Here is a 24,645-nt window from a genome sequence, read left to right on the forward strand (position 1 = left end):
CAGCTCCATTGTAAATGTTTACCATACTTGTGTTACTAATTATGTCAAATAAATGGTTAAAAAGATGAATTTCAAATAAGCCATAGTGTTTAAAAATACTTCAAACTGCCCACAGTCTGAGATTTTGTTGCATTTTATTTGTTGCAGAATCATCTTTTGTCGGGGCAAACACAGAAGCAACCCTTGTTTTCTCCCCAAAGTCCTTCTTACCACGCTCAGCTATGGCGAATCTTACCATATATGTGATGGGCTATGCTCTCAATCTACTTGAGGCAGGTTACATTTGGTTAAATTGAATGTTTTTCTTTTGAATATTAATTTAATCTTCAGCAGCAGTTTCAGTTTGTTTTTAGTGTTACTGTTACTTTGCCTCTAAGATTTTTCAACAATTGTGTCACAATTGCCAGTAAGTTTGGCATAAAATGTTTACTGGAACCAGTCCCTGTTGAGTAATGGCTCAGATTTTGTTTGAACTTCACGGATTTCTCAACTAGCTGTGAGTGTAAAACACATCAACACATCTATTTGAGAAGGTTATCCAGTATTTCTGTAATTTTATTGTCATTGTCTTGAAATCCTTCTTTAAGGATGTAGGCTGGAATTTTATGACCCTCCTGGGAGCAGGCTGAGAGGTGGGTGGGAGCATAAGATCAGCTGGAATAGTGTGGGGTGCTGTGTGCTGTGACCATCACTTGCCTGTTTCTGCTGGTATTTCACCAGCAGTGGGGGAGGTGGTTGGCGACCTACCCGCTTAATGGCCATTTAGGGGCCTCTTCTTGGGTGCCGCTGGTTTTTACCAGCGGCGGATGGGCACTTCACCACCTGTGGAGGCTGCCCAGTTAAACCTGGCGGCCTCCTTGCAGGCTGGAGAGGGTCCCTCCTAATTGGGCAACCTAAGCCCATGGAGGGCCCTCCCCCCCCCCGCCCCCCCCACCCCCAGCAGCATGGGCTCCTCCCATTGGAAGATGCCCCCCGCCCCCGCTTTGCCCTCACAATTGACCCCTCTCCTTCAAGATCTCACATTGTAGATCTGCTATTGTAAATATCTGGAAGAAACACACGGCACCACCTTCTGGATAGCTGCTGTAAACTGAACCTTTATTATTGACTTCACACTGCGCATGCTACACCAATCATGTACGATGGCCTCAAATGAACTATATACTGCATACCAAATGAATAATAAATGTACAATACACTACATCGCTGTCTCTCTCTCTCGCTCTTCCTCATTGTAAATGAGAGTTTCAATGGTTTGCTTACATTGTTCTGTTTAAGCATTACTTCAGTTTGTAACATAATTTTTCGAGTATGGAGGACAATTCTGCTCACAAGTAGTATATCGATATGTGATATCAGACGTATCTTTCAACGTGTGCTTCATTTGAAGTGTCTGTGTCTGGATCAGATGCAATGCTTGCGGATGATGTTTGCTGCACTTTGAAAAATGACGTATTTTAAAAATGATGATTTGCGAACCAGGCTTAGCAGTGATCAGTGATCCTTTTGTGTTGTTCACAACAAATAGTTGGTTGTCATAGGAAGTTGTTTGCTTTCCAATATAGCCATCACATTTTACAAGCACTTTGTCTCCTGGCTTTAGCGGTGTAGTTCTGAATTTCATGTTTCACTCTGCATTCCTTTCACGTCCTCAATCATACTCACGTACGTGTTGATCATTAGCTTTCTGGGGCAGCTCAGGAAGACGTTTGTGCATGAGATGTGCAAAGATGAGTGTAGCTGGAGGCTTTCCATTAGTCGAGTGAGGAGTCACTCTGTAATTGCAAAGGAAACGATACAACTCCTGCTTGCTCTCAGCAGTCACTGTACGGATCACTTTTTTCAAGGTACACATGAATCTCTCAACTTCTCCATTAACTCTTGGCCATCAGGGTGTTTTTTGGTCAGTGAAATCCAGGTAATTTGCGAATTTACTGAACTCGCTGTTGAATGGTGGGGGGGTGGTGGTTGCAGTGGGGTGTGGGGGCGAGTGCTCACTGTCATCGTTTGAGGAACTTCAAACAAAGTGAAAAACTGGTCAAGCTTTAGGAAGACTGCTTTTGCTGAGGTAGACGTACCTATTTTACGACTGGGTTTCTGCTGCATTTGTCAGTGACAACAAGCAATTGCTCATCAGTGAGCATGTCCATGGGCCTGCAGGTAGCTCAGCCATGTTGAGCGAATCTTGAAGATTTCACTTTATAATTGCTTGATATGGCAAACACAGATGGATTTTGTGCTCCACCAAGTGGTCAGTTCCCTGGAACCCTACCTTTTCCTGAGGCAGTTGCTTGATTTTGACAATTCCTTGATGACCCTCATGTTATTTCTACAACACTTTCTCTCAATGATGATGTGATTGCAGGATAGCACAAGATTAGAGGTGGTTGCAACCGTGAGTTCATTTTGAACATTGTGAAGACTTTGTAGCGTGTGAGCAATTTTGTTTGTAAATACTCTCTCAAACATGTCTTTCCAGTTTTGTGATTCCATAGCTGTCATACATAGCTGCAATGCTTTGTTGCCATTTTGATGCCTGTGACTTTGGCACCGTGTTTGCGCTCACATAGTTAAAATGTTCAGCAGTCTGTATCTCGCAACTAGATAGGACTGATTGTCATCAAAGGATGGCACGAAAGGTAGTCCGCTGGGTTATGCTTGCTTGGCTGATACTTAACATGGAACTCGTACTCTTGTAGTTTGAGTATCCAATGCTGTATTCGAGTAGGTGGCTTGCTATGCAGATTGTTGAGCAGGCTCACTAGTGGCCTATGATTGGTTATCACTTCAAACTGTCTTCCAAACAAGTAGCGATGAAAGTGTAGGATGCTCCATGTGATTGAGAGTGCTTCTCCCTCTGTTTCTGAATATCGTTGTTCTACGGGCGTTAAGGATCTGCTTGCCATCACGGTGACTGATGGGTGACCTGCTTCATCTTTCTGCAAGAGAACTGCACATAAGCCAACTGAGCTTGCATCCGCAACTAGGCTGGATGGTTTTCTCCAGGTCGAAGTAGGCATTTGTACAACTTGCTGATAACCCGTTGTTTGATCTGGTGTGCAGCTTGTTTGTGCGATTTAGTCTTGATGGTCTCTTTTTGTCAGATCGCATAGGGAGGCAGACAGCGTAGCAAAGTCAGGAATGAAATGACTACAGTATGTGATGAGCCCAAGTGGACTCCAGACTTCATGCACGTTCAGAGGATCTGCAGCATTTGCAATGGCTTTGACTTTCAGTGGATCTGGTGATACTCCTTCACCGCTGAATACATGACCGAGGAATTCGATTTTCCTTTCATTGAACAAGCACTTGTCTTTGTTCAGGGTGAGGTTGCATTCTCTAAGATATTGTAGGCATGCATATAGGCATGTCTCAAGTTTCACTTTCAGTGTGATTGTAGATGAAAATGTAATTGCTGATATTCCTCAAGTCCTTGCAGTGCGGATTGAATCATGAGCTGAAATACCTCAGCTGCTAAATTGACTTCAAAGTTGAGCCTCTTGCACTGAAAGAACCCAATGTGAGTGCAGAACACTGTAAGACACCTCAATTCTGCTACAATCTCGATTTGATGGTAGTTTTACGACCTCCATAAGACCGTTCATGTTAAAATATGTGGTATGAACTCCCAGACCAATTTAGAGAATTACACAAGATCACGTTTTCTAAGACTTTTATTTATAATATTATAACATAGAAACATAGAAAATAGGAGCAGGAGTAGGCTATTCAGCCCTTCGAGCCTGCTCTGCCATTCATTATGATCATGGCTGATCATCCAACTCAGTAACCTGTTCCCGCTTTCTCCCCATACCCTTTGATCCCTCTAGACCCAAGAGTTATATCTAACTCTTTCTTGAAAACATACAATGTTTTGGCCTCAACTGCTTTCTGTGGTAGCGAATTCCACAGACTCACCTCTCTCTGGGTGAAGAATTTTCTCCTCATCTCAGTCCTGAAAGGTTTACCCCATATCCTGAGACTATGACCCCTGGTTCTGAACTCCCCCACCATCAGGAACATCCTTCCTGCATCTACCCTGTCAAGTCCTGTTGGAATTTTATAGGTTTCTATGAAACCCCCCCTCACAACTAAACTAAAAGAAATCCAGTAGCTAAATAGTACTTTGCAAGTATCTGATACCCCAAATTACAATGAAAGGTATTTTCTTTCTTTATTAAAATACTTGAAAACCTCACACCAGCCTTGTACATTAGATAGTCCTCTTTGCCGTTAAAATTCCCAAACGCCTCCCAGTTGCAATGGGTTGCATCTCCCAGACCTTTATCAAAGTCAATGTCCTCTTCGCTCATTTCTCTGAGCACTTTCAACCTGGATGTCTGTGAATAAGGCGGTACATGGTGATCCTGTTGGTTTTTCACTGCTCTGCAAAGCTCAACTTTCAAAACAGGTTCAAATCTTCGGAACCTTTCGCTGTATCAGATTTTTTCTGAGAGCAGGTGTTCCCTCTCTCTCCCTTGAGGCTGCCACCACTGGTTGTCTTCCTTTCTTACAGACTGTCTGCCTTCAGAAAATCTGTAAAATTTATCTGGAATCTAAAATATGCAAAGTCCACAAGTCTGGCTACAGCAAAACCACCTGGGCTTTCCATTGTTTCCAGCTGTTAGCAGCTGCCATGCACATTTTCATTCTTAGAATCACTGACTCCTCGTTTTATGGTCAGAAAGTCTGGGAGGGTGAAACCCATTGTTCTTCAGGTATTATACCCCTGCAGTCTCTGCTTTTCAAAGAAAAATCTTCAATCTGGGTTCTCTGTTTTCTGGAAACCAAGATTTCTGTCTTGTTTTTAAGCAGATTGGATGTGAGATCACCTGACTTCTCTGACTCCATCTTAAACTTTAAAAATCACAGTTTTTAAAGCATAATCATGTTACAAAGTCCAAAATTCATAACAGTAGCCTGCATTGAAGTTATGTTCAGCAAAGCATTTGACACCATTCACTTTCTCTATGATATTATCAATTGTTGGTGTCATATGTCTTTCTCATTTTATTGCTTGGTTTGGTGACCACATATTGACGTAGATTCCTATCTTGTTCTCGCTCTTGGGTTTCTTGACAACATGTATGGGTAAGACCCAAGGGATGTGTTACATATGTCATATATTGTTGTACTATCTATAAAGTGTTAGGAACTAATTAGTTAGGAACTAGTTTTGTGTAAGTGTTCCAGTGGGAGGCCACATTCACAGCTGCACTGGGGAGTCATGTTATATGTTACACAACAACCAGTTGAATCAGGTTCTATAGCAGACAGCATGGTGCTGTAATAAACAAGACTGACTTCAACCTTCCAAGTTTAAAGTGCAATTCTTTCCAACATCTGGGAACCAGAAAACAACATAAAGACATAATACGGTGGCAGCGAGTGTCTGTGAGTAAACTTAGAACATTTTTCAAAGATCAGAGTGGGAAAATTGACATAGTTTAGTGCCAGAGAGAGAGAAAGAAAAACTGAGTGACTCGTGCAAAAACAAAAAAACGAAATGTCAGCCGGCACAGGAATGAATGCACAGCTACAGCCCATAATGAATTGGGAAGCTGATGATGTCGTAGAGGCATTTGAGAAGTTTAGACAAAAGTGCAATTTGGCTTTCAGCAGCTTCCTAAAAGGCACTAGTGAAGTGGAGAGGATCGGTTATATCCTTCTGTGGGCTGGTGATAAAGGATTAATTTTATTCAACAACTGGAACCTGAGCGAAGAGGACTGCAGAAACCGAGACAACATTTTTGAAAGATTCAGCACCCATCTCCAGCCAAAATCAAATCATCGGATATACCGATACGAATTTCAAGGCCTCAGACAGAACTAGGTGAGCCTATTGACAATTTTGTAGCAAGATTGAAAAATGCAGCGAGAAAAGGTAAATTTAAGAACACAGATGAACGGCTGATAGATCAGCTCATTTGGGGTTCTGCACATCCTGAAGTATAGAAAGCTGCAATCAGACAGGACAAGCTCACAATATCACAGGCTATAGACACAGCCATCAATACGGCAGTACTGGTCTATCAGAGATGACATCTCACTGGAAGATGGTGTTCTGCTGGCCGGATCCAGAATAATCAAACCCAAAACAATGCAGGAAGAACTTCTCCAAAAGATACACGAAGGCCATATGAGAATGGAGGAGTGTAAGCACAGAGCCAAATCAGCTGTGTACTGGATAGGCATATACAAAGACATCGGAAATATGGTGTCCACATGCAATGTATGCCAGAAGTACAGAAACTCACAACAGAAAGAGGAGATGATAGCTACTGAAGTACCACCCAGACCATGGCATATTGTAGGAATCAATTTATTCACACATAATCAAGAATAGTATCTCATAGTCGCAGACTACTACTCAAAATTCCCTTTTATCCAGAAGATGAAAGACTTGAGAGCCACAACAATAATCTCAGCAGTACAAGTTCTGTTCATTGAGCAAGGGATTCCTGAAAGGTTAGTATGTGACAATGGCACCCAATTTACATCCAGAGAATTTAAGGAATTCACTGATCAGTATGGGTTCAACACCATCACCTCATCACCACACTACCCACAGGGACACGGATTTATAGAAAGACACATCCAGACGGTCAAAAGAACATTTGTGAAATGCCAAGAGACGAAGGAAGACCCAAACCTGGCCTTATTGTCACTCCGAGCCACACCTCTCATGGCTGACATGAAACCATCTGCAGAGCTGTTAAATGGAAGAAAATATAAGACAACTCTGCCGAGCAAAATACATCCTTCAAGCGGCTAGGAGGGAGTGGGACAACAACTCACTGAAGCACAGGTAAGAGGAGAGCAACGCTTCAACAAATATGCTTATTCCTAATGCAAGCTGTTGAAAGGACAAACTGTACATGTACAGGAGCCAATCATGAAAAGCTGGAGCCCAGCAAAAGTTGTTAGTGAATATATCATCGTGATCGAAACCGGTAACCAAATGAGAAGGAACAGAAGCCATATTCGGCCTACACCTGAGCTGGAACAACAGCAAAGACCATCAACAACACCGGAAACATCACTATTCAGTGAGACAATATTAACAACATCACCAGCAAGTGACATAACATCGCCTGTACAGAGTGCCAACTCACCACTGAGAGCAACAAATGCCAAATCTACAAGATGGAGGCACAACATCTTACCACCCAAGCGATACCGTGAATAATATTTTAAAAAGAATACACGCTATAAAAGACTCTAAAAAGGGGTTCAGATTGTTTCCACAAGTTGGATGATCTTTTTTTATTTATATTGACAGCTATATTGATATAGGGGCATTATGTTTTAAAGAAAGAGGGATGTTATTATTGTTATAGATTGTTCTACTGTCTGTAAAATGTTAGGAACTAATGAGCTAAGAACTAGATATTATGTGTAAGTGTTCCAGTGGGGGGCCACATTCACAGCTGCACTGGGGAGTCATGTTATATGTTACACAACGACCAGTTGAATCAAGTTCTAATGCAGACAGCATGGTGCTGCAATAAACAAGACTAATTCCAGCCTTCCTAGTTTAAAGTGTGATTCTTTCCAACATCTGGGAACCAGAAAACAACATAAAGACATAACAGGATGGGTTCATCCCTAACATTCTCAATGACATTAAGGGAAAGCAAGCGCTCAAGTTCCTTCTTTGTCTGCTTTCTGACATGAAGTGGTATTCGTCTATGTCGACACATGACTGGCCACACCTTGGGATTTACAGGCAGCTTGCATGTAGCAACCTTCAGTTTGCCGTACCCGTGAAGTGGTCAGCATACTGTTCAAGAGCATTTTTGCTCTGCATATGAACAGTGTATGTGACTGCAATCATTCACAGATCTGTTGCTGTGTGGAAACTGATCAGTGTGTCACTTTCTCCGGATATGACATTAAATGCAGCATTTGTTGTCATGTCTTTGAATATGACTGGCATTTCAAAAGTCCCAAGAACTTTCAGTGGGTTGTTACTGTTGTAGGGGAATATTTTTGTATTCCCTGGTTTGCAAAGGATGGGTCAGTCCTGACATTTGTTGAACGTTTTATCTCCCATGAGGTTGACAGACGCTCCTGTATCTATGAGGGCATCTACTTGTGAGCAGCCAGTGGACACTGTTACATATGGCTGGTTGCTGTGTCCAGAAGAGAGCACAAAGGTCAGGGTCATCTATCTCCACATTGGCTACATTCTCTCGCTCTTTTGGTGTGTTACACAAACATGGCACCCTTCTGGTAGCATTGGTCTGCAGTTGATTTTGCTGATGAGTGGCAAATGCAAGCAAAATGGTTGAGTTTCCCACAAACTTTACATGTCTTGCCAGCAGCAGGGCTTACTGTCTGGTATGGATAAGTACTGCCACTGTGGAAGCATTTTTTGGATAAGTCATGATCCTGTTTGTGAGATTGCTGTCGTTGCTTTGCAGGTGGTTGCCTGGTGCATGAGCAGTAAACACTGTTGACAGGAGTTGAATTTGAAGTGTGAGTTGCTGTTGGCAGCCTCTACTTCAGCAGGTTTGGACTCTGAAAAGAATAGCAATCTTGCTAACTCCAGCAGTTCTGACTGCTTTCTCAAGTGCTTTTCTGCGTATTCGACTTGTTCGACGTCACCAAAGTCACACTTGGTTGTCAGTTGTCTCAATCGTGTGCAATATTGATCAGTTGTCTCATGTGCTTCTTACTTGGCTCATCGAAAAATAATTGTTTCATTTCTCTTGGGCATGAAATAAGTGGTGTGGACATTTTTTGCTGAGTTGTAGTCGTCTTGAGCTGTGTCTCAAAAATATTTTCCAATTCTTTACCTCCATACTAGAGAAATAAGGCCTTTTTTCTCTTATTATTGATTCCAAAGCCCACCATTGCACTCTTGAATCGTCTCAGCCACTTCTGCCAACGTGGGAACACAGATGAGGGCTCAGAGTGCACATCGAAACGTGATAGGTTGGGGATAGCCATCACCATCTTGATCATCAGTGCAGCGAAAGTGCATGATCAAGGATCCAGGATAGTGTTCCACAGGCACAATCACATAGGCATCATCAAAAGAAATAATGGCATTTGGAAGAAACAAATGCACATTTTGTCTGGTGCTACAATTCTATAATAAATTCTGCTCTAAGGTTTAAGCAGACCAAACTAGCCTTGTTTGGTGTATGGGTCAAAATGGCTGTCCTGCATTAGCTTCACAAAGATACAAGGGCTGCTGTGCACAAACCCCAACACTGTCCATATTTGACAATCTGCATTACCTGGAGTTCACGACTGAAAGCACAGTGAATTATACCTGGCTATAATCTGTACTAACGCTTTGACTTTCAACACACCATTAACATATTGTTTGCCTTTGCTCCATGACCTTTTGGTCAGCTATGTGGCCTTGTCCAATCTACACCTTCTCCTTTGTTATCTCTTGCCCCACCCCCACCTCACTTGCTTATAACCTGTGACTTTTCTAATATTTGTCAGTTCCGAAGAAGGGTCACTAACCCGAAATGTTAACTCTGCTTCTCTTTTCACAGATGCTGCCAGACCTGCTGAGTGGTTCCAGCATTTCTTGTTTTTATTACACGGCACTAACTTCTGGATTGCTGCTGTAAACTGAACCTTTATTATCAACTCCTTCTAGTAGCACACTGCACATGCAACTCAAAGCATGTACAGTGGCCTTGAATGAACACTACACTACATATCAAATGAACAATATAGTACACTAGCCTCTTGCCGGGGCCTGGCTGATTGGGTCCGGGAACAGCTGCAGTCCAAGCAGTGGCCGCCGCTCCCAGTGGTGCAGCTGGGATTGAAGAGCTGCTGGCCCTCTGATTGGCCGGCTGGTCTTGAAGGCTGGTCATCCTACCTGAGGTGGGGGGGGCGGTGGAAACCACAACCTGAGGCAATAAATTGCCTGAGCAATGCAGAATAGTGTTGTGACTTCCAGGGCCGGTGGAGGCGGGCTCGCCCTGACTTTCCAGCCGGTGGGCATAGCCATCACCTGCTCGTTAAAGCTCAGCCATGGTTTACTGATTTTAAGTACAATTTTTCCCACTGCCAACTAGTTAAATAATGAACCAACTTATGTCTTTGTCATGAAAGGGTTGCAATTGTAGCACGTAGAACAATGTCAAACTCTGTTGAATGTAATCAAGATTATTACAGTAGAGCTTTACTGTTGGGTGCCTTTCATTGTACATGTAAATAACTTAGATGAAGGAATAGAGAGCCAGGGTTGCTGACAATACCAAGTTATATGGCAAAGTAAATTGTGTAAATGGGAGCAGTAGGTTGCAAAGGGATATAGACTAAGTGAGTGGACAAGACTGTGGTAGATGGAGTTCAATATGGGGAAATATGAGATCATCCATTTTGGACTTAAGACAGATAGAGCAGAATCTTTTCTAAATGGTAAGATGCTCGGAACTGTGGATGATCAGAGAGATTTAGGGGTCCAAGTACAGAAATCACTAAAAACCTAGAGGACAAGTGCAAAAATTAATTTAAAAACCTAATGGAATGTTGGCTTTTATCTCGGGGGGGCACTGGGATACAAAGTGGTGGAAGTTACATCGCAACAGCTTTGACTAGACACCATTTAGAATACTACGTTCAATTGTGTGCACTGCATATCAGGAAGGATCGATTTGGCTTTGGAGGGGGTACAGCGCTGATTTACCAGAATGACACCAGGCTAAAAGGGTTAAATTATCAGTGCAAATTGCATAGACCAGGCCTTTATCTCCTTGGAATATAAAAGATTCAGGGGTGATCTAAATGAGGTGTCTAAGATAATCAGGAGGTAATAGGGTAGATAGAAAAAAACTTTTTGCTTTGGTGGGGGGAGTCTAGCACAAGGACGTATTACTTTAAAATTCGAGCTGGGCTGTTCAGGGATGATGTCAGGAAGCACTTCTTCACACAAAGGGTAGAGGAAATCTGAAACTGTCTCTCTCTCACAAAAAGCTGTTGAGGCTGGGCGTGTCAACTAAAAAGTTTAATACTGAGACTGTGATAGATTCTTGTTAGGCAAGGGTATTATGGGTTACAGAACCAAGTTGGGTAAATGGGGTCAAGATACAGATCATCTGTGATCTAATAGAATGGCATAACAGACTCACAGGGCTGAATGGTCTCTTGGACCTATCTTCCTATCCTATCTGTCATATACCACTACCTCTGATATCATGATTATTATGTCTTTCTCAGTGACGTAGGTAAGAATATTTAAGGGTGTGAAAGGAGGACAACGTTCCCTCATGGGCATTTACTGCAGTTTAATTCGGTCTAAGAATCTTTTTGGTCTGCATAAGAATTATGGCCCTGAAAGCAAAACAATCCAGAAATAACTGGGAGTGTTCATTAGTATATGCACTTTTTAACTTTTTATTCCAAATGCATTGAGAATTTATCTGGAACTTACAGGGTCTGTTTTAGCAGTTTGAGGCCACAATATTCCCTGGTGCACTGAAACATGCAGTGGTTTTCCAGTCATTACACCAACAGACAGCCTTTCTTTTTAATGGGGTTCCTATCGATGCTACAATTGGAAAGTCCAGGCTTGTGTAAATTGTCATGCTAGGCCCCCACCTGCCAAGAATGAGGCACATTAATTTTGTCATGAACATTGATTTTAAATTGTTACTGGATTGAAGAAAGGACTTGTTAAACAGATCAGCCATGGCTGGAAAAGACATTTGCATATTAACAGATGGTGATTAGAAGGACAAAGGACCATTCCCTGACACATTGAACCCACAATGGACCTTGATCACCAAGTATTGTGTGTAAGAGGAGCATTCCAGAGACTAATACAATCCACGACATGGTCAGACCAGTTAGTCACATGACTAACCTGCTTGGCAACCTGGGGTTTTCTTAATTGTACAAACAGTTTGAACTCAGAAAGAGTTTTTGCTCCTGGACTGAGAAGATCTCTCCTGTCTGCTCCCATCTCTTTCTCACAAGCCTCTGAATCCACTGAAGAAACATGAACCCCAAGAGAGAAAAGTCTCCTACAGCGAACAAGGTTTAAGAAGAATACTGGACCCCAACGAAATGAAAAATCTACCTACAATCAAGGACTCTACAGTGAGCTCGAAGAACCGTAACAAAAACTCTTCAGATATTGCCTCAAACTTTTCCACTTTATTTTTTTTTCTTCTGCTCTTTTCTGTCTCTATTTGCATGTGTGTATTGTGTCTGCATGCTAGCGTGGGGGCGTCGTGTATCCGTGGGCGTCAACCGAATTAGAGTTTAAGTTCAAGTTTAATAAATGTCAACTTTTCTTCTTTAAACCTAAGAAAACCTGTTTGAGCTGGTTTCTGTGCCTTATAATTGGAAAGCGGTGAACATGGTGAAGGCTGAGAGGATACCTTTCTCACCTGGTCGTAACAAAATACTTAGCTTTCCGCTCAATGTTAGCTAATTAATCAACCTCTCCATTACATACCTATTGTCTGGTTTCCAAATCCAGAGTTGTATGAAGTCTGCTGTGTTTTTAAAATGAACTAGTTGATCTCCCCTGATTTACAAATGGGAAGCCAAGGCCAAATGGCAGTTTGAGAAGCAGAGAAATAGAGTTGTTTGGAGGTTAGGAATTTCTCTACAGTATAAATTGAGCAGCTAGGAGATAGAAAACTCGAATGCCACTGAGCCACGACTGGCAGGAGTGTGTTATTGCAGTGAGACAAGTTTCCATTATAAATTTGGACATAGGAATTTATAATGGAAAATCTTGACATTAATAGTGGGACAAAAATGTGACCAGAGGAAATAATAATTTCTAGATAGAACGTGCATGCTTACTTAAGGGAGAAGAAATTGGACTCTGGAGCACATGTTTTTTAGGCACTATGTGGTTTCCTGATGCTTGTAAAGAGGGTCTGACATGCGTGCACACATTTCAGATGAAAAGTGTTCTGGATGCGCCTTGGTAAAGGGGTTTGAGGGTATACGCCTAATGCCCAGTGGCAATACGTAGGTAAGTTATTGTTGTGTGATTGCTTTTAAGAGTACGTGCCAGTCTCACTTTGTAACTGTAAAACCAAGAGGCAAGACCTGTAAACAGCTCTGCATTGTATATACTTGTTAGCTGTTAATAAATCTGCTTGAGATCTTCAATCAACTGCCCTAGTACACTCCCTTAGTGCCCGAAACTCATGTTTTTGCCTTTAGAGTCATAGAGAGATGCAGCACCAAAACAGGCCCTTTGGCCCACCGAATCTGTGCCAACCATCAACCACCCATTTATACTAATCCTATATTAATCCCATTTTTCCCTCTCACATCCCCACCTTCCCTCAATTCTCTTACCATCTATCTACACTAGGGGCAATTTTTTACAATGGCCAATTTTACCTATCAACCCGCAAGTCTTTGGAATATGGGAAGAAACCAGAGCACCCGGAGGAAACCCACGCAGTCACAGGGAGAACTTGCAAACTCCACACAGGCAGTACCCAGAACCGAACCCGGGTCGCTGGAGATGTGAGGCTACGGTGCTAACCACTGCACCACTGTGCTGCCCACAGCTGCAGCATAGCTGGTGGAAGGCTGCTGACCTCCGATTGAGGAGGCTGCAGATGGACTTGGAGAGTGACCTCGAGCAGCTCTGGGCCTAGAAGGCCTGGCTGCAGACTGCACCATCTCGGCCTGGGCTTCAGCAGTCTGGGCTGGCTGACTGAGAGGCAATGGCAAGGGCACTGACTGAGTGCAGGGGTGGTAGGAAGAATGCTGTCATCCTGAGAGAATACAGCAGGTCCGTGCTGCATGGACCCTCTGCCACTCTTCGACAGCAGCACCTCAGCAATTCTAGTAATCTGTTGGAGGACAGATTGATGGGCTGCTCTGAGATGCTGGAAGACACTTTGAAAAGTGGTAACATGAGCCATGAAGGCAGTAATCCGAGCTTCCAGTACACTCTCAGACCTTTGATGGAAATTATTTGTGCTGCAATAGAAGCAGTAACATTGACCATCCGACACTGCATAATGGGTTGTGTCCACAGGTGTGCTGATGGAGGTGACCACCCATTCCTTGTTGGAAAGGATGGGCTCCCAGATCTGTGCAAAGTCCTGTGCCAAGTTGGTGCTGGACTCCTCCATGTTCCTTGTCGTTGGTTGCAGGCTCACTTTCAGGCTTTCTGGTGTACCAAGCATTTGGTTATGCACATCCATCAGCTGCCTTCTGTAGCCTGCAGTATGTTTTGGGTGATGTGGCTGTCTTGCTTGAATGTCCACCAGTGTGTGCAAGCTGTGAGTTCTGGGTATGAGGCTTGCAGCTTTGCTCAGAGTGTGAGCGTGCGGTAAAGCACATGGATTGCAGGGTTGAGTACTGACTAATGGAGATTGTTGGTAGGTGGTGATGGGGGCGTAGTGAATTGAGCAGTGGACAGGGCTTGTGGTGCAGTTGGTAGGATATGGCATTCCAAGATGAACTTACTCACCTTCTCAACTTGAATCAGAGTGTTAAATGTCTTCTGGCACTGCATCTATGTTCTTGAAGCAACACTCCTGACATTGACCTCCACCGCAACTTGTTCCCCCTGCCTCCTGAGCATCTGTCTGGAGGGCCTCCTGCTCCCTTGTAGTTACAGGATGTCTCCCCTTTCTGCCTCTTCGAGCAAGACCTCTAGTGCAGTGTTGGAAAATCTTGGTGCTCACACTTTCAGCCATTGCTCAAAGTATCAGAGTCCAGGATGACTTCTGAAAATCTTCCACTGCATATTGCAAGCTGCAATGCGCCTCCCCTTTATGTGGTACAGGCTGCCTTTAAGTAGCACTAGCCCCGTGTGATATTGGGCCCTCTGCTGATGCGTGCAGCCAATGAACAGCGTGGGGAGAGCTAGCTGCACACAGCAATCATTTAAAAGGATGCATCAATTTAACATACTGCCTACAATGCATTGAATGGGCATGGGTTAATCACGATCCCCTTGCCTGTTTTTCAAGTTAACCAATTTCTCCCCAACAATGGCAACTGTGCTGTTCCTCTGTTTCTTTCCCTCCCTCCTCCCCCCCCCCCCACCCCACAAAACCTAACCAACCTTCCAGATGGGAGACACTTTTGTCATGAAGTACTTCATCTACACCTGGCTGAGAACTGTGAAAATTCATTCAATGATCAAGTTCAGAGAAAGTTGAGACTGAGAGTTGAACTTTGTACCTCTGAATAGAAGACCAGCTCTGATGCTGCAGCCACTTGCCTACTCAATGCAATCTGTTAATAATTTCTGTATATTTACGCAAAGATGGTGTGTGTTATTGGTTCAGATACATAAAGGACAATTATACGAGTCTGTAAGAATTCGGTCACTGTTACTGCCATTCAGAAAATTGTGTGAAATTAGCTCTATAACATATATAAACTGTATTCAGGTATACTGTTGGCTGAATGAGTCAAATTTTCCACAAATTTCAATCCATTTCTCAACTTTCTTTTGTATGTTTTTGCTACTGTCACTTAAGTGTTTGACAATTATGGTACAGGCACAATGGGCTTCCCAGTGAAAATCCCTCTAAATCTATACTTTGTGGAGAAAAAATGAGGAGAACCAACTAAGGAATGTACACCCTTGTAATTCTGGGGGAAGATACTCCAAAAGCGTTAAAATTGGCTAGAGCTGGAAGATTCATGAGCCAGGGTTTTACTTGTCTCCTTGGTGCCATTAGGTTTCTAGTCACATTGATAGGCCCCACCTTTGCTGGGCTCAGCTAATTATGCCAGGTGACATCAGGGGCACCAATGCTAGAGTACTGATGAGGCCCAGATATGAGATTTACTGATCTAGTGATATACCACTCATGATCCCATCCCTCCTATATTGATGGTCATGTAGGGTCGATCGGAGTCTTTGCCCCACAAGACCCACCTGAAAGTTCTGTCTTAAAGCCAAGACCTGGTGTAGCTAATTTCTGGTTAAGTTTTGGGCAGCTCCAGTAGGCTCGCACTGAACCTATGGAACGGCTGACCAATTTAGAGGCTTATGTTTTATTCACACAACGTAAAACAAGAGCCTAGGATGAGATGGAAAAGCTTTGGAAGGTTAGAAAAACACCATTCCTGCTTGCCTTGAGGTCCTGTAGCTTTCTGTCTCGGACAGAACCCTGTACTTTATCTCGTGTAGCTGAAATTCCATGGGTGCTCATGTTGAACTACCTTGGTTCTTATCAGGCTTACACCCAATGGGTAAATCTAGGCTAATGAATCAAATTCTGCTTTTATTATATGGGATCCTGTGTTTTGGGGACTGCAATCTAGAAATCACTGTTGGCAATAATACTGGATAAATACAGATTTCATTTATCTCATTTATCTTAAATGGATCACACTACCACTGAAATAACAGACATGGAATTATCATACACAAGGATTGAATGTTTACCTACATTTAACACAATTAGGAAATTCTAGCCCCACTTTCTACGATTTCTTCTATTTTTCCATTAAAACTGCAACTCTGTGACATTGCTAACAAAGCTTTTCATTTTGGAATGGCTATTAAGGGTAAGCCTTATGTCATTACAACATGGCATAATCTGAGCAATTTTTCTGTTACTGTACACCATTTTTTTGCTTATATTTGTACAGGTTGGCATTCGAGTAGAAAATGCTGAGTATCTTGTACAGAAAATATTTGGTCACAAACAAGCTCCTTTTATGGACAGTCCCATGAAGAATTCAGGGAAAAAATGGAGGATGAGAAATCCATTAAAATCGTCTCTTCAGTCTGTGGATAAGAAGGGAGTTGTACGGAGGCACGCTGTTGGCAAGTTTGCAGCATTAAAGCAGCAGGTGGAGAAACCCAGGCCTCGAAAAGCAAAACAAAGCTGTCAGAACGTGAACTACAATAGGATTTATGAAATAGAGGCCAAAGTAAGGACACACTTATCTAAATACCACTTGAACGGGCAGATAAAGTCTGAACTGATCTATATTTGGAATTTTGGTGAAATAGATCACCAAGCTGAATCTCTGGAGGGGCTTCCACTTGCAATCAAATGTCATTGATGCAGATGGCAAAAGTATTACCAAAAATTGACAAAATGTTGTATGTATTAAATGATTTGATATTATACTGAGAAAAATTATACAACCCAGAACAAACTCGGCTTTCATTGCTATTCCTTTCAAACCCTGCCCTAGAAAAGTGCATGCTGACATAAGTAACCAAAGGGATCAGAACTCAATGAACCCACTCACAACTCAAATATGATCATAACTTTGCAAAAGATAACTCACTACTCAGTGAAGTATTTCCCTGAACCATTGTTAGAAGCAAGTTAAGCAGTGGCTCAGAGGACAAGCACCTCCAAGCTTTCAGGAGAATCATCCACCTCAGAGAGTTCTCTCGCGAACTCCAGTGATAAGCCCATGTTCCATGTACTGAGGGTGCACAAGCATTGTTTTGATTTCTGACCAGTTTGGATCTTGGGTTAGTTCGTGCTTTACTCTAAATCTGCTCTAAATGAGCTAAATTTGTGTCAATTTGAATTCTGAAACCACATTAAGCCCTGTGACTACAATGACTATATCCAGGCAGTGCAGGAGTGCTCTTCCATTAAGTTGTTCTTATACTTGTACTGCATTGGAAATCTTTATCTTCTTTTACTGGTTTAGTTTGCCAAAAAAATGGCAAAGAAGAAGAAGAAGCTGACATGTGGCCTAAGCATGAAGATATTTGGCAATGAGCTGAGCTTTTTAGACTGCAGTGACGTGAAGACCCAAATAAAGCAATATTCCCTGGACATGGCAGAAATTGCAATCAGACTCTTAAAGGTACAAAACGTTTTACATTTTTGATTATGACCAATGGGATCAGAATTCACTGAATGCATTTTGGCCATTTTAAGTAGTTTGGTTAATACCATATTTAATCATTGAAAGATTAATCAATATTTTACATGAGAGTTGTAACAAATACACTGTTTCCCCTCAGGGGTGCTCTCATTGGCCACTCTAACTTTGACAAAAGATAGGCAGAAAGCCCAGTTTGATGCATAAATGGGGTGTTTGCTGAAGTTATGGCAGCTGATTAGGAGAATCCGTGAGAAAATTCCCGGCGATAATTTCCTACCTGCTGAGCTGAACAGTTCTGTGCAGTGACTCTGTTCATCCCATTGTTTCTCTTTAGGGCCAGGAAGTACAGTATAACAGACGAACAAGTCTAGCTACAGAGGAGTTGACATTTTCATCCATTTCAGGCCTCCCTATTAGACTTGCTGTAAATGCATCAGCTGCCACAAACATTAAAATTAAAGGGAATGTCGACCTTAAGCAGCGGACAGACTTTATCATCAGTGGTTTTATCAAGCCAAGGTATGGATACAAAAAAATGTTGGCAATAATAATGACAATGAAATTTGTATTTATTTTGTTTCACAGAGTGCTGCAGTAAAACAACATTACAACACACTTCAAAATTTGCTTGAAAATAAATGTTGCTATATTATGTAAGCTGATGAAAGTTAAATTTTTCCATTTGACTTTGTGATTGTCTGGGCATTCTTAACATGTTTTAAGTACGCAACATGGATGTGTTTAACATAAAATTGAACTATGCAGACTTAAAACAGAAGGTAACTAAGAATTGTTCTGTCAATGTAAAGTACCTGCTTTATACACATTCAAAATGAACATTTTTAAGATAAATTCAGGTTCTAGAGAAACTAGTAATTGAGAGATTTTTCTTCAGAGCTTAGGAGATGTCCATTCAACGTGCGACATTGACTTCAGCGCAATGGGTCTATCAATCTAGTAACGATTGGAATTAGGCTTATATCAAAGGCAAGCTCCATGGGTCCCTCTAGTTAGAGTCATAGAATCATTAATGGGACAGAAGGAAGCCATTCGGCCCATCGAGTCCACGCCGACTCTCCATGGAGCTATGCAATCAGTCCTTGGCTTGACCCCGGTAGCCCTGCAAGTCTATTTCTCTCTGGTGGCCATCTAACTTCACCATGAAGTCATTGATTGTCTCCGCTTCCACCACCCTTGTGGGCAGCGAGTTCCAGGTCATTACCGCACACGCTGCGTAAAAAAAAGTGCCTCCTCATATTCACCCTGCATCTTTTGCCCAAAACTTTCAATCTGTGACCCTAGTCCTTGTACCATTAGTTAATGGGAACAGCTTTTTCCTTGTCTAACTTATCTAAGTCTGTCATAATCTTGTAAACTTCTACTAAATCTCCCCTCAATCTCCTTTGTTCTAAGGAGAACAAACCCAGATTTTCCAACCTAACTTTATAAATAAAATCCTCCATCCCTGGAACCATTCTGGTAAATCTCCTCTGCACCCTCGCAAGGACCCTCTCACCCTTCCTACAGTGTGGTGATCAGAACTGGAAGCAATATTCCAGTTTGGGCTTAACCAGAGCTTTATAAAGGTTCAGCATAACTTCGCTGCTTTTGTACTCAATGCCTCTCTTTATGAAGCCCTTATGCTTTGCTAACTAATCTCTCAATATGTCCTGCCACCTTCAAAGATCGATGCACATGCACCCCCAGGTCCCTCTGTCCCTGCACATTCTTTAAAACTGTGCCATTAACTAAATATTGCCTCTCCCTATTCCTTCTGCCAAGATGCATCACCTCACACTTGTCAATATTAAATTCCATCTTCCACCTGTCTGCCCACTCCACTAGCCTATCTAATTGATATCACTGGGTGTGTCTGTTTGAAATGGTTGTCCTTTAGGCTTCAAGGAGGAGACTTTAAATTACAAATGTCTTTAAAAATAAAGAAATCTGTTAAAAATAGTAAGAGTTTAAATGAAAAGGTAAGTAACTTACATCCAAATATCCATTCTTGTAGTTTTCCTAAATCAAGAAATTCCCTTTTGAGAACAATAGTTAATTATAAATAAATAATCTTTTCTTCATTCAAAAAACTTATGCAGTGTTGATATGTTTCTTTTTGACATTTGAATAGCAGAGAAGTGTCTAACAAGGTATTCATACTGTTATACTTTCAGTGCTCACATTCATGTGTCTGTCCACATGGGTGTTGAAGGGACACTTGGTAAAGCTGGTCTGGAATGGGTGGCAGGAATGAGAACATTGACGAGCCTCGATGGAGGAATCCAGTTAAAGAAAGGACAAGACTTGAAAATTTTCCTCAATACTCCACAGGAAACTATGGAGATCATCGATATCAGGTGAGAACGCAATGATTGTAATTTGATTGAAACCAGTGCAGAATGTGTTCAAATCATTTACTTACTATACTGTTGGCAATTTTACTTCTGTTTTAAGGCCCTTAATATAGGTGTTGTGAATTCACAGTGGTGATGCTGTATGGAGGATTTCACCTTCTCCACCTTTTACCCAAAGGCAAGACACTATAGTCATTCCCTCTGTGATAAAATGCCATTTAAGGATTATTATAGTTTTGGTGCACAGTTGTCAATAAATATTTAAAATTCAGTAGTTAAAAAAGCACCAATCCCTTAGTGGAACCCATTTGGCCTCCAGGCCAAAAATGCTTCAAAATTCATAACTCTAGTCTCCATAGGCGCAAAACTCAGCTCCAGGGCACCCATGTATTTGGTGCTACATGTGACCTGTTGGGCGCGAAATGGCGTCCATGCCTCGTGCGCACACTTCGGGGGCGGGCAGCACCGGACGCCATCTTGGTGAGGGTGTTAGTGTGTGCTGGAGGTATGCAGAGTAGGCATATTGTGACGTCAGTCAGTGTGAAATGCTGCTTTGACTCCAGCAGTGCCAAATTTTGACATCAACACTCCAGTTAATGCCGTCTCTTAACCTCGGACAGCTGAACATATGTTCAACCACAGAAAAAATACCCCCCTCTGCTCCCACCTGTGCTATTTAAAGGAGTCATCAACTACTTTCAGGTTAGTAGCTGATTAATTTCTACTGGCTGTTGCTGAGTTAATTGGAGGTTTGTACTGCTATTTAAAGTTGCTGGAGTCTACAGGGAGTGGTGTTGTACTTGGTGAAGGCCTGTGTTCTCATTTCAAGAGTTCTGCCCAATCACTGCCTAGTCTTGGGCCTGGTGTAGTACTGGCAGTGGCCACTGCTCCCAGTGGAACTGCTGATACTACTGAGCTGCCAGTTCTCTTATTGGCTGGCAGCTCTTGGAGGCGGGATCGCAGCTCTTAAAGGGATGGGGACCCCAGCATCTGGTAGTTCAGTGCCCAAGTATCATTAAATTGCACTGGTGGCACTCCAAAGCGTAGAGGCACTGGCGTCGGGACTCCTCGCTGGCTCCACAAAATTCAGCCCGCCGTGTGCAGATTCCGCCTCTAAGCTGCCCTCTAATGTACATGCAACATCAGTGCTACGCCTTCTTGTTGTTTTCTGGTTCCCAGATGTTGGAAATAATCACACTTTAAACTTGGAAAGTTTATTTCATTTTCATTTATTTGTTCAGCCACCATGCTGCCTGCTGTAGAACCGGCCAGACTGATTTCTTTCTTACATATCACATGACTCTCCAGTGCAGCCGTGAATACGGCCCCACTGGAACACTTACACATAACAACTTCTTTGGCCTCCTTGTCTCGAGAGACAATGGGTAAGTGCCTGGAGGTGGTCAGTAGTTTGTACGCCTGGTGTGGCTATGAAGGCCAATTCTCAAGTGACAGACTCTTCCACAGGTGCTGCAGATAAAATTGGTCGTCGGGGCTGCCACACAGTTGGTTCTCTCCTTGCGCCTCTGTCCTTTTCCTGCCTTTGGCTGGACTTATAACCCGTAACTGCTGCCTTCCGTGTTGTTTCAGTCGCTGTGAGACGACTATGGAGTGACCTCTCCATGGCGCATGCCTGGGCGAATGTATGGAGGTTGAGAGTTGCCTAATCGTCAAAACCCCCCTCTCGGCCTTTCTAGTGGGGTCCAAAGGAGTGCAGAGCACGACATTTGGCACCGGTATGGCTGCAGGAACTGCGGGAAACATGCCAAAGGTGACACATGATCGCCTACGGGGTTCTGCTCCGGATTTTCTGTTAGGGTTTATTCCCTTAGCCTTGGTCTCTCCCGAGACACCCACAAGGCAGTGGGGTTGTTAAGGCCCCTACACGGGTGTAGGATGATGCCGGTGGGAGGAGGGGGTGCGAGGGGGAGGGGTGGAGGGAAGGGGGGTGCGAGGGGGAGCTGGAAAGGGGCTGTAAGGGGGTGGGGGGGGTGCAGGGGAAGGCGGTGCAGGGGGAAGATGGTGCGTGGGGGGGGGGTGAGCTGAGAGGGTGGAGCTGGGAAGGGGAAGGGGGGGAAGGGGGGAAATGGGGGGAGGGGAAGGGGGAAGGGGGGAGGGGAAGGGGGGAGGGAAAGGAGGGGAAAGGGGGGGGACAACTAGTTCCTAGCTAATTAGTTCCTAGCACTTTACAGATAGAATAACAATATATAACATCTGTGTTTCTTTAAAACATAATGCCCCTACATCAATATAACTGTCAATATAACTAAAGAAGATTATCAATCAACTTTTGGAAATAATCTGAACCCCTTTTTAGAGTCTTTTATAGCATGTATTTTTTTCAAAAAAAAATTATTGACGGTATCGCTTGGGTGGTAAGATGCTGCGTCTCCATCTTGTAGATTTGGCATTTGTTGCTCTCAGTGGTGAGTTGGCACTCTGTACAGGCGATGTTATGTCACTTGCTGATGATGTTGTTAATGTTGTCTCACTGGAAAGTGATGTTTCTGGTGTTGTTGATGGTCTTTTCTGTTGTTCCAGCTCAGGTGTAGGTCGAATATGGATTCTGTTCCTTCTCATTTGGTTACCGGTTTCAGTCTCGATGATATATGACCTTGGAGTCTCAGCTTCACTAACAACTTTTGCTGGGCTCCAGGTTTTCATGATTGGACCCTGTACGTGTACAGTTTGTCCTTTCAACTGCTCGCATTGTGATTTAGCATATTTGTTGTAGTGTTGCTCTCCTCTTACCTGTGCTTCAGTGAGTTGTTGTCTCACTTCCTCCTGGTCACTTGAAGGATGTATTTTGCTTGGCAGAGTTGTCTTATATTTTCTTCCATTTAACAGCTTTGCAGGTGATTTCATGTCAGCCTTAAGAGGTGTGGATCGGAGTGACAATAAGGCCAGGTTTGGGTCTTCTTTTGTCTCTTGGCATTTCACAAGTGTTCTTTTGACCGTCTGGACGTGTCTTTCTATAAATCTGTGACCCCTTGGGTAGTGTGGTGATGAGGTGATGGTGTTGAACCCATACTGCTCAGTGAATTCCTTAAATTCTCTGGATGTGAATCGGGTACCATTGTCACATATTAACCTTTCAGGAATCCCTTGCTCAGCGAACAGAACTCGTACTGCTGAGATTATTGTTGTGGCTCTCAAGTCTTTCACCTTCTGGATAAAACAGAATTTTGAGTAGTGGTCTGCGAGATACCATTCTTGATTATGTATAAATAAATCGACTCCTACAGTATGGCATGGTCTGGGTGGTACTTCAGTAACTATCATCTTCTCTTTCTGCTGTGTGTTTCTGTACTTCTGGCATACAAAGAACAAAGAAAATTACAGCACAGGAACAGGCCCTTCGGCCCTCCAAGCCTACGCCGATCCAAATCCTCTATCTAAACCTGTCGCCTATTTTCTAAGGGTCTGTATCTCTTTACTTCCTGCCCATTCATGTATCTGTCTAGATACATTTTAAAAGACGCTATCGTGCCTGCGTCTACCACCTCCGCTGGCAATGCGTTCCATGCACCCACCACACTCTGCGTAAAGAAATTTCCACGCATATCCCCCCTAAACTTTTCCCCTTTCACTTTGAACTCGTGTCCCCTTGTAATTGAATCCCCCACTCTGGGAAAAAGCTTCTTGCTATCCACTCTGTATATACCTCTCATGATTTTGTACACCTCAATCAGGTCCCCCCTCAACCTCCGTCTTTCTAATGAAAATAATCCTAATCTACTCAACCTCTCTTCATAGCTAGCGCCCTCCATACCAGGCAACATCCTGGTGAACCTCCTCTGCACCCTCTCCAAAGCATCCACGTCCTTTTGGTAATGTGGCGACCAGAACTGCACGCAGTATTCCAAATGTGGCCGAACCAAAGTCCTATACAACTGTAACATGACCTGCCAACTCTTGTACTCAATACCCCGTCCGATGAAGGAAAGCATGCCGTATGCCTTCTTGACCACTCTATTGACCTGCGTTGCCACCTTCAGGGAACAATGGACCTGAACACCCAAATCTCTCTGTACATCAATTTTCCCCAGGACTTTTCCATTTACTGTATAGTTCACTCTTGAATTGGATCTTCCAAAATGCATCACCTCGCATTTGCCCTGATTGAACTCCATCTGCCATTTCTCTGCCCAACTCTCCAGTCTATCTATATTCTGCTGTATTCTCTGACAGTCCCCTTCAGTATCTGCTACTCCACCAATCTTAGTGTCGTCTGCAAACTTGCTAATCAGACCACCTATACTTTCCTCCAAATCATTTATGTATATCACAAACAACAGTGGTCCCAGCACAGATCCCTGTGGAACACCACTGGTCACACGTCTCCATTTTGAGAAACTCCCTTCCACTGCTACTCTCTGTCTCCTGTTGCCCAGCCAGTTCTTTATCCATCTAGCTAGTACACCTTGGACCCCATGCGCCTTCACTTTCTCCATCAGCCTACCATGGGGAACCTTATCAAACGCCTTACTGAAGTCCATGTATA

General features: G+C 43.1%; 1 protein-coding gene across 3 annotated transcripts in view; it reads left to right on the plus strand.

The window, feature by feature from the left end:
- The window catches only part of LOC137383224 (uncharacterized), a 472,338-nt gene that overhangs the window by 124,389 nt on the left and 323,304 nt on the right, over nucleotides 1–24,645 (plus strand). For all 3 annotated transcript variants that reach the window (XM_068055726.1, XM_068055727.1, XM_068055728.1), the window contains exons 15-19: nucleotides 148–272; nucleotides 16,579–16,863; nucleotides 17,608–17,766; nucleotides 18,122–18,306; nucleotides 19,962–20,144. In XM_068055726.1, coding sequence (XP_067911827.1) covers nucleotides 148–272; nucleotides 16,579–16,863; nucleotides 17,608–17,766; nucleotides 18,122–18,306; nucleotides 19,962–20,144 — 937 coding nt within the window. The remainder of the gene's footprint in view (nucleotides 1–147; nucleotides 273–16,578; nucleotides 16,864–17,607; nucleotides 17,767–18,121; nucleotides 18,307–19,961; nucleotides 20,145–24,645) is intronic.

Source organism: Heterodontus francisci, chromosome 24 (genome assembly GCF_036365525.1).
Source record: "Heterodontus francisci isolate sHetFra1 chromosome 24, sHetFra1.hap1, whole genome shotgun sequence".
In the NCBI taxonomy this organism is placed as follows: Eukaryota; Metazoa; Chordata; class Chondrichthyes; order Heterodontiformes; family Heterodontidae; genus Heterodontus; species Heterodontus francisci.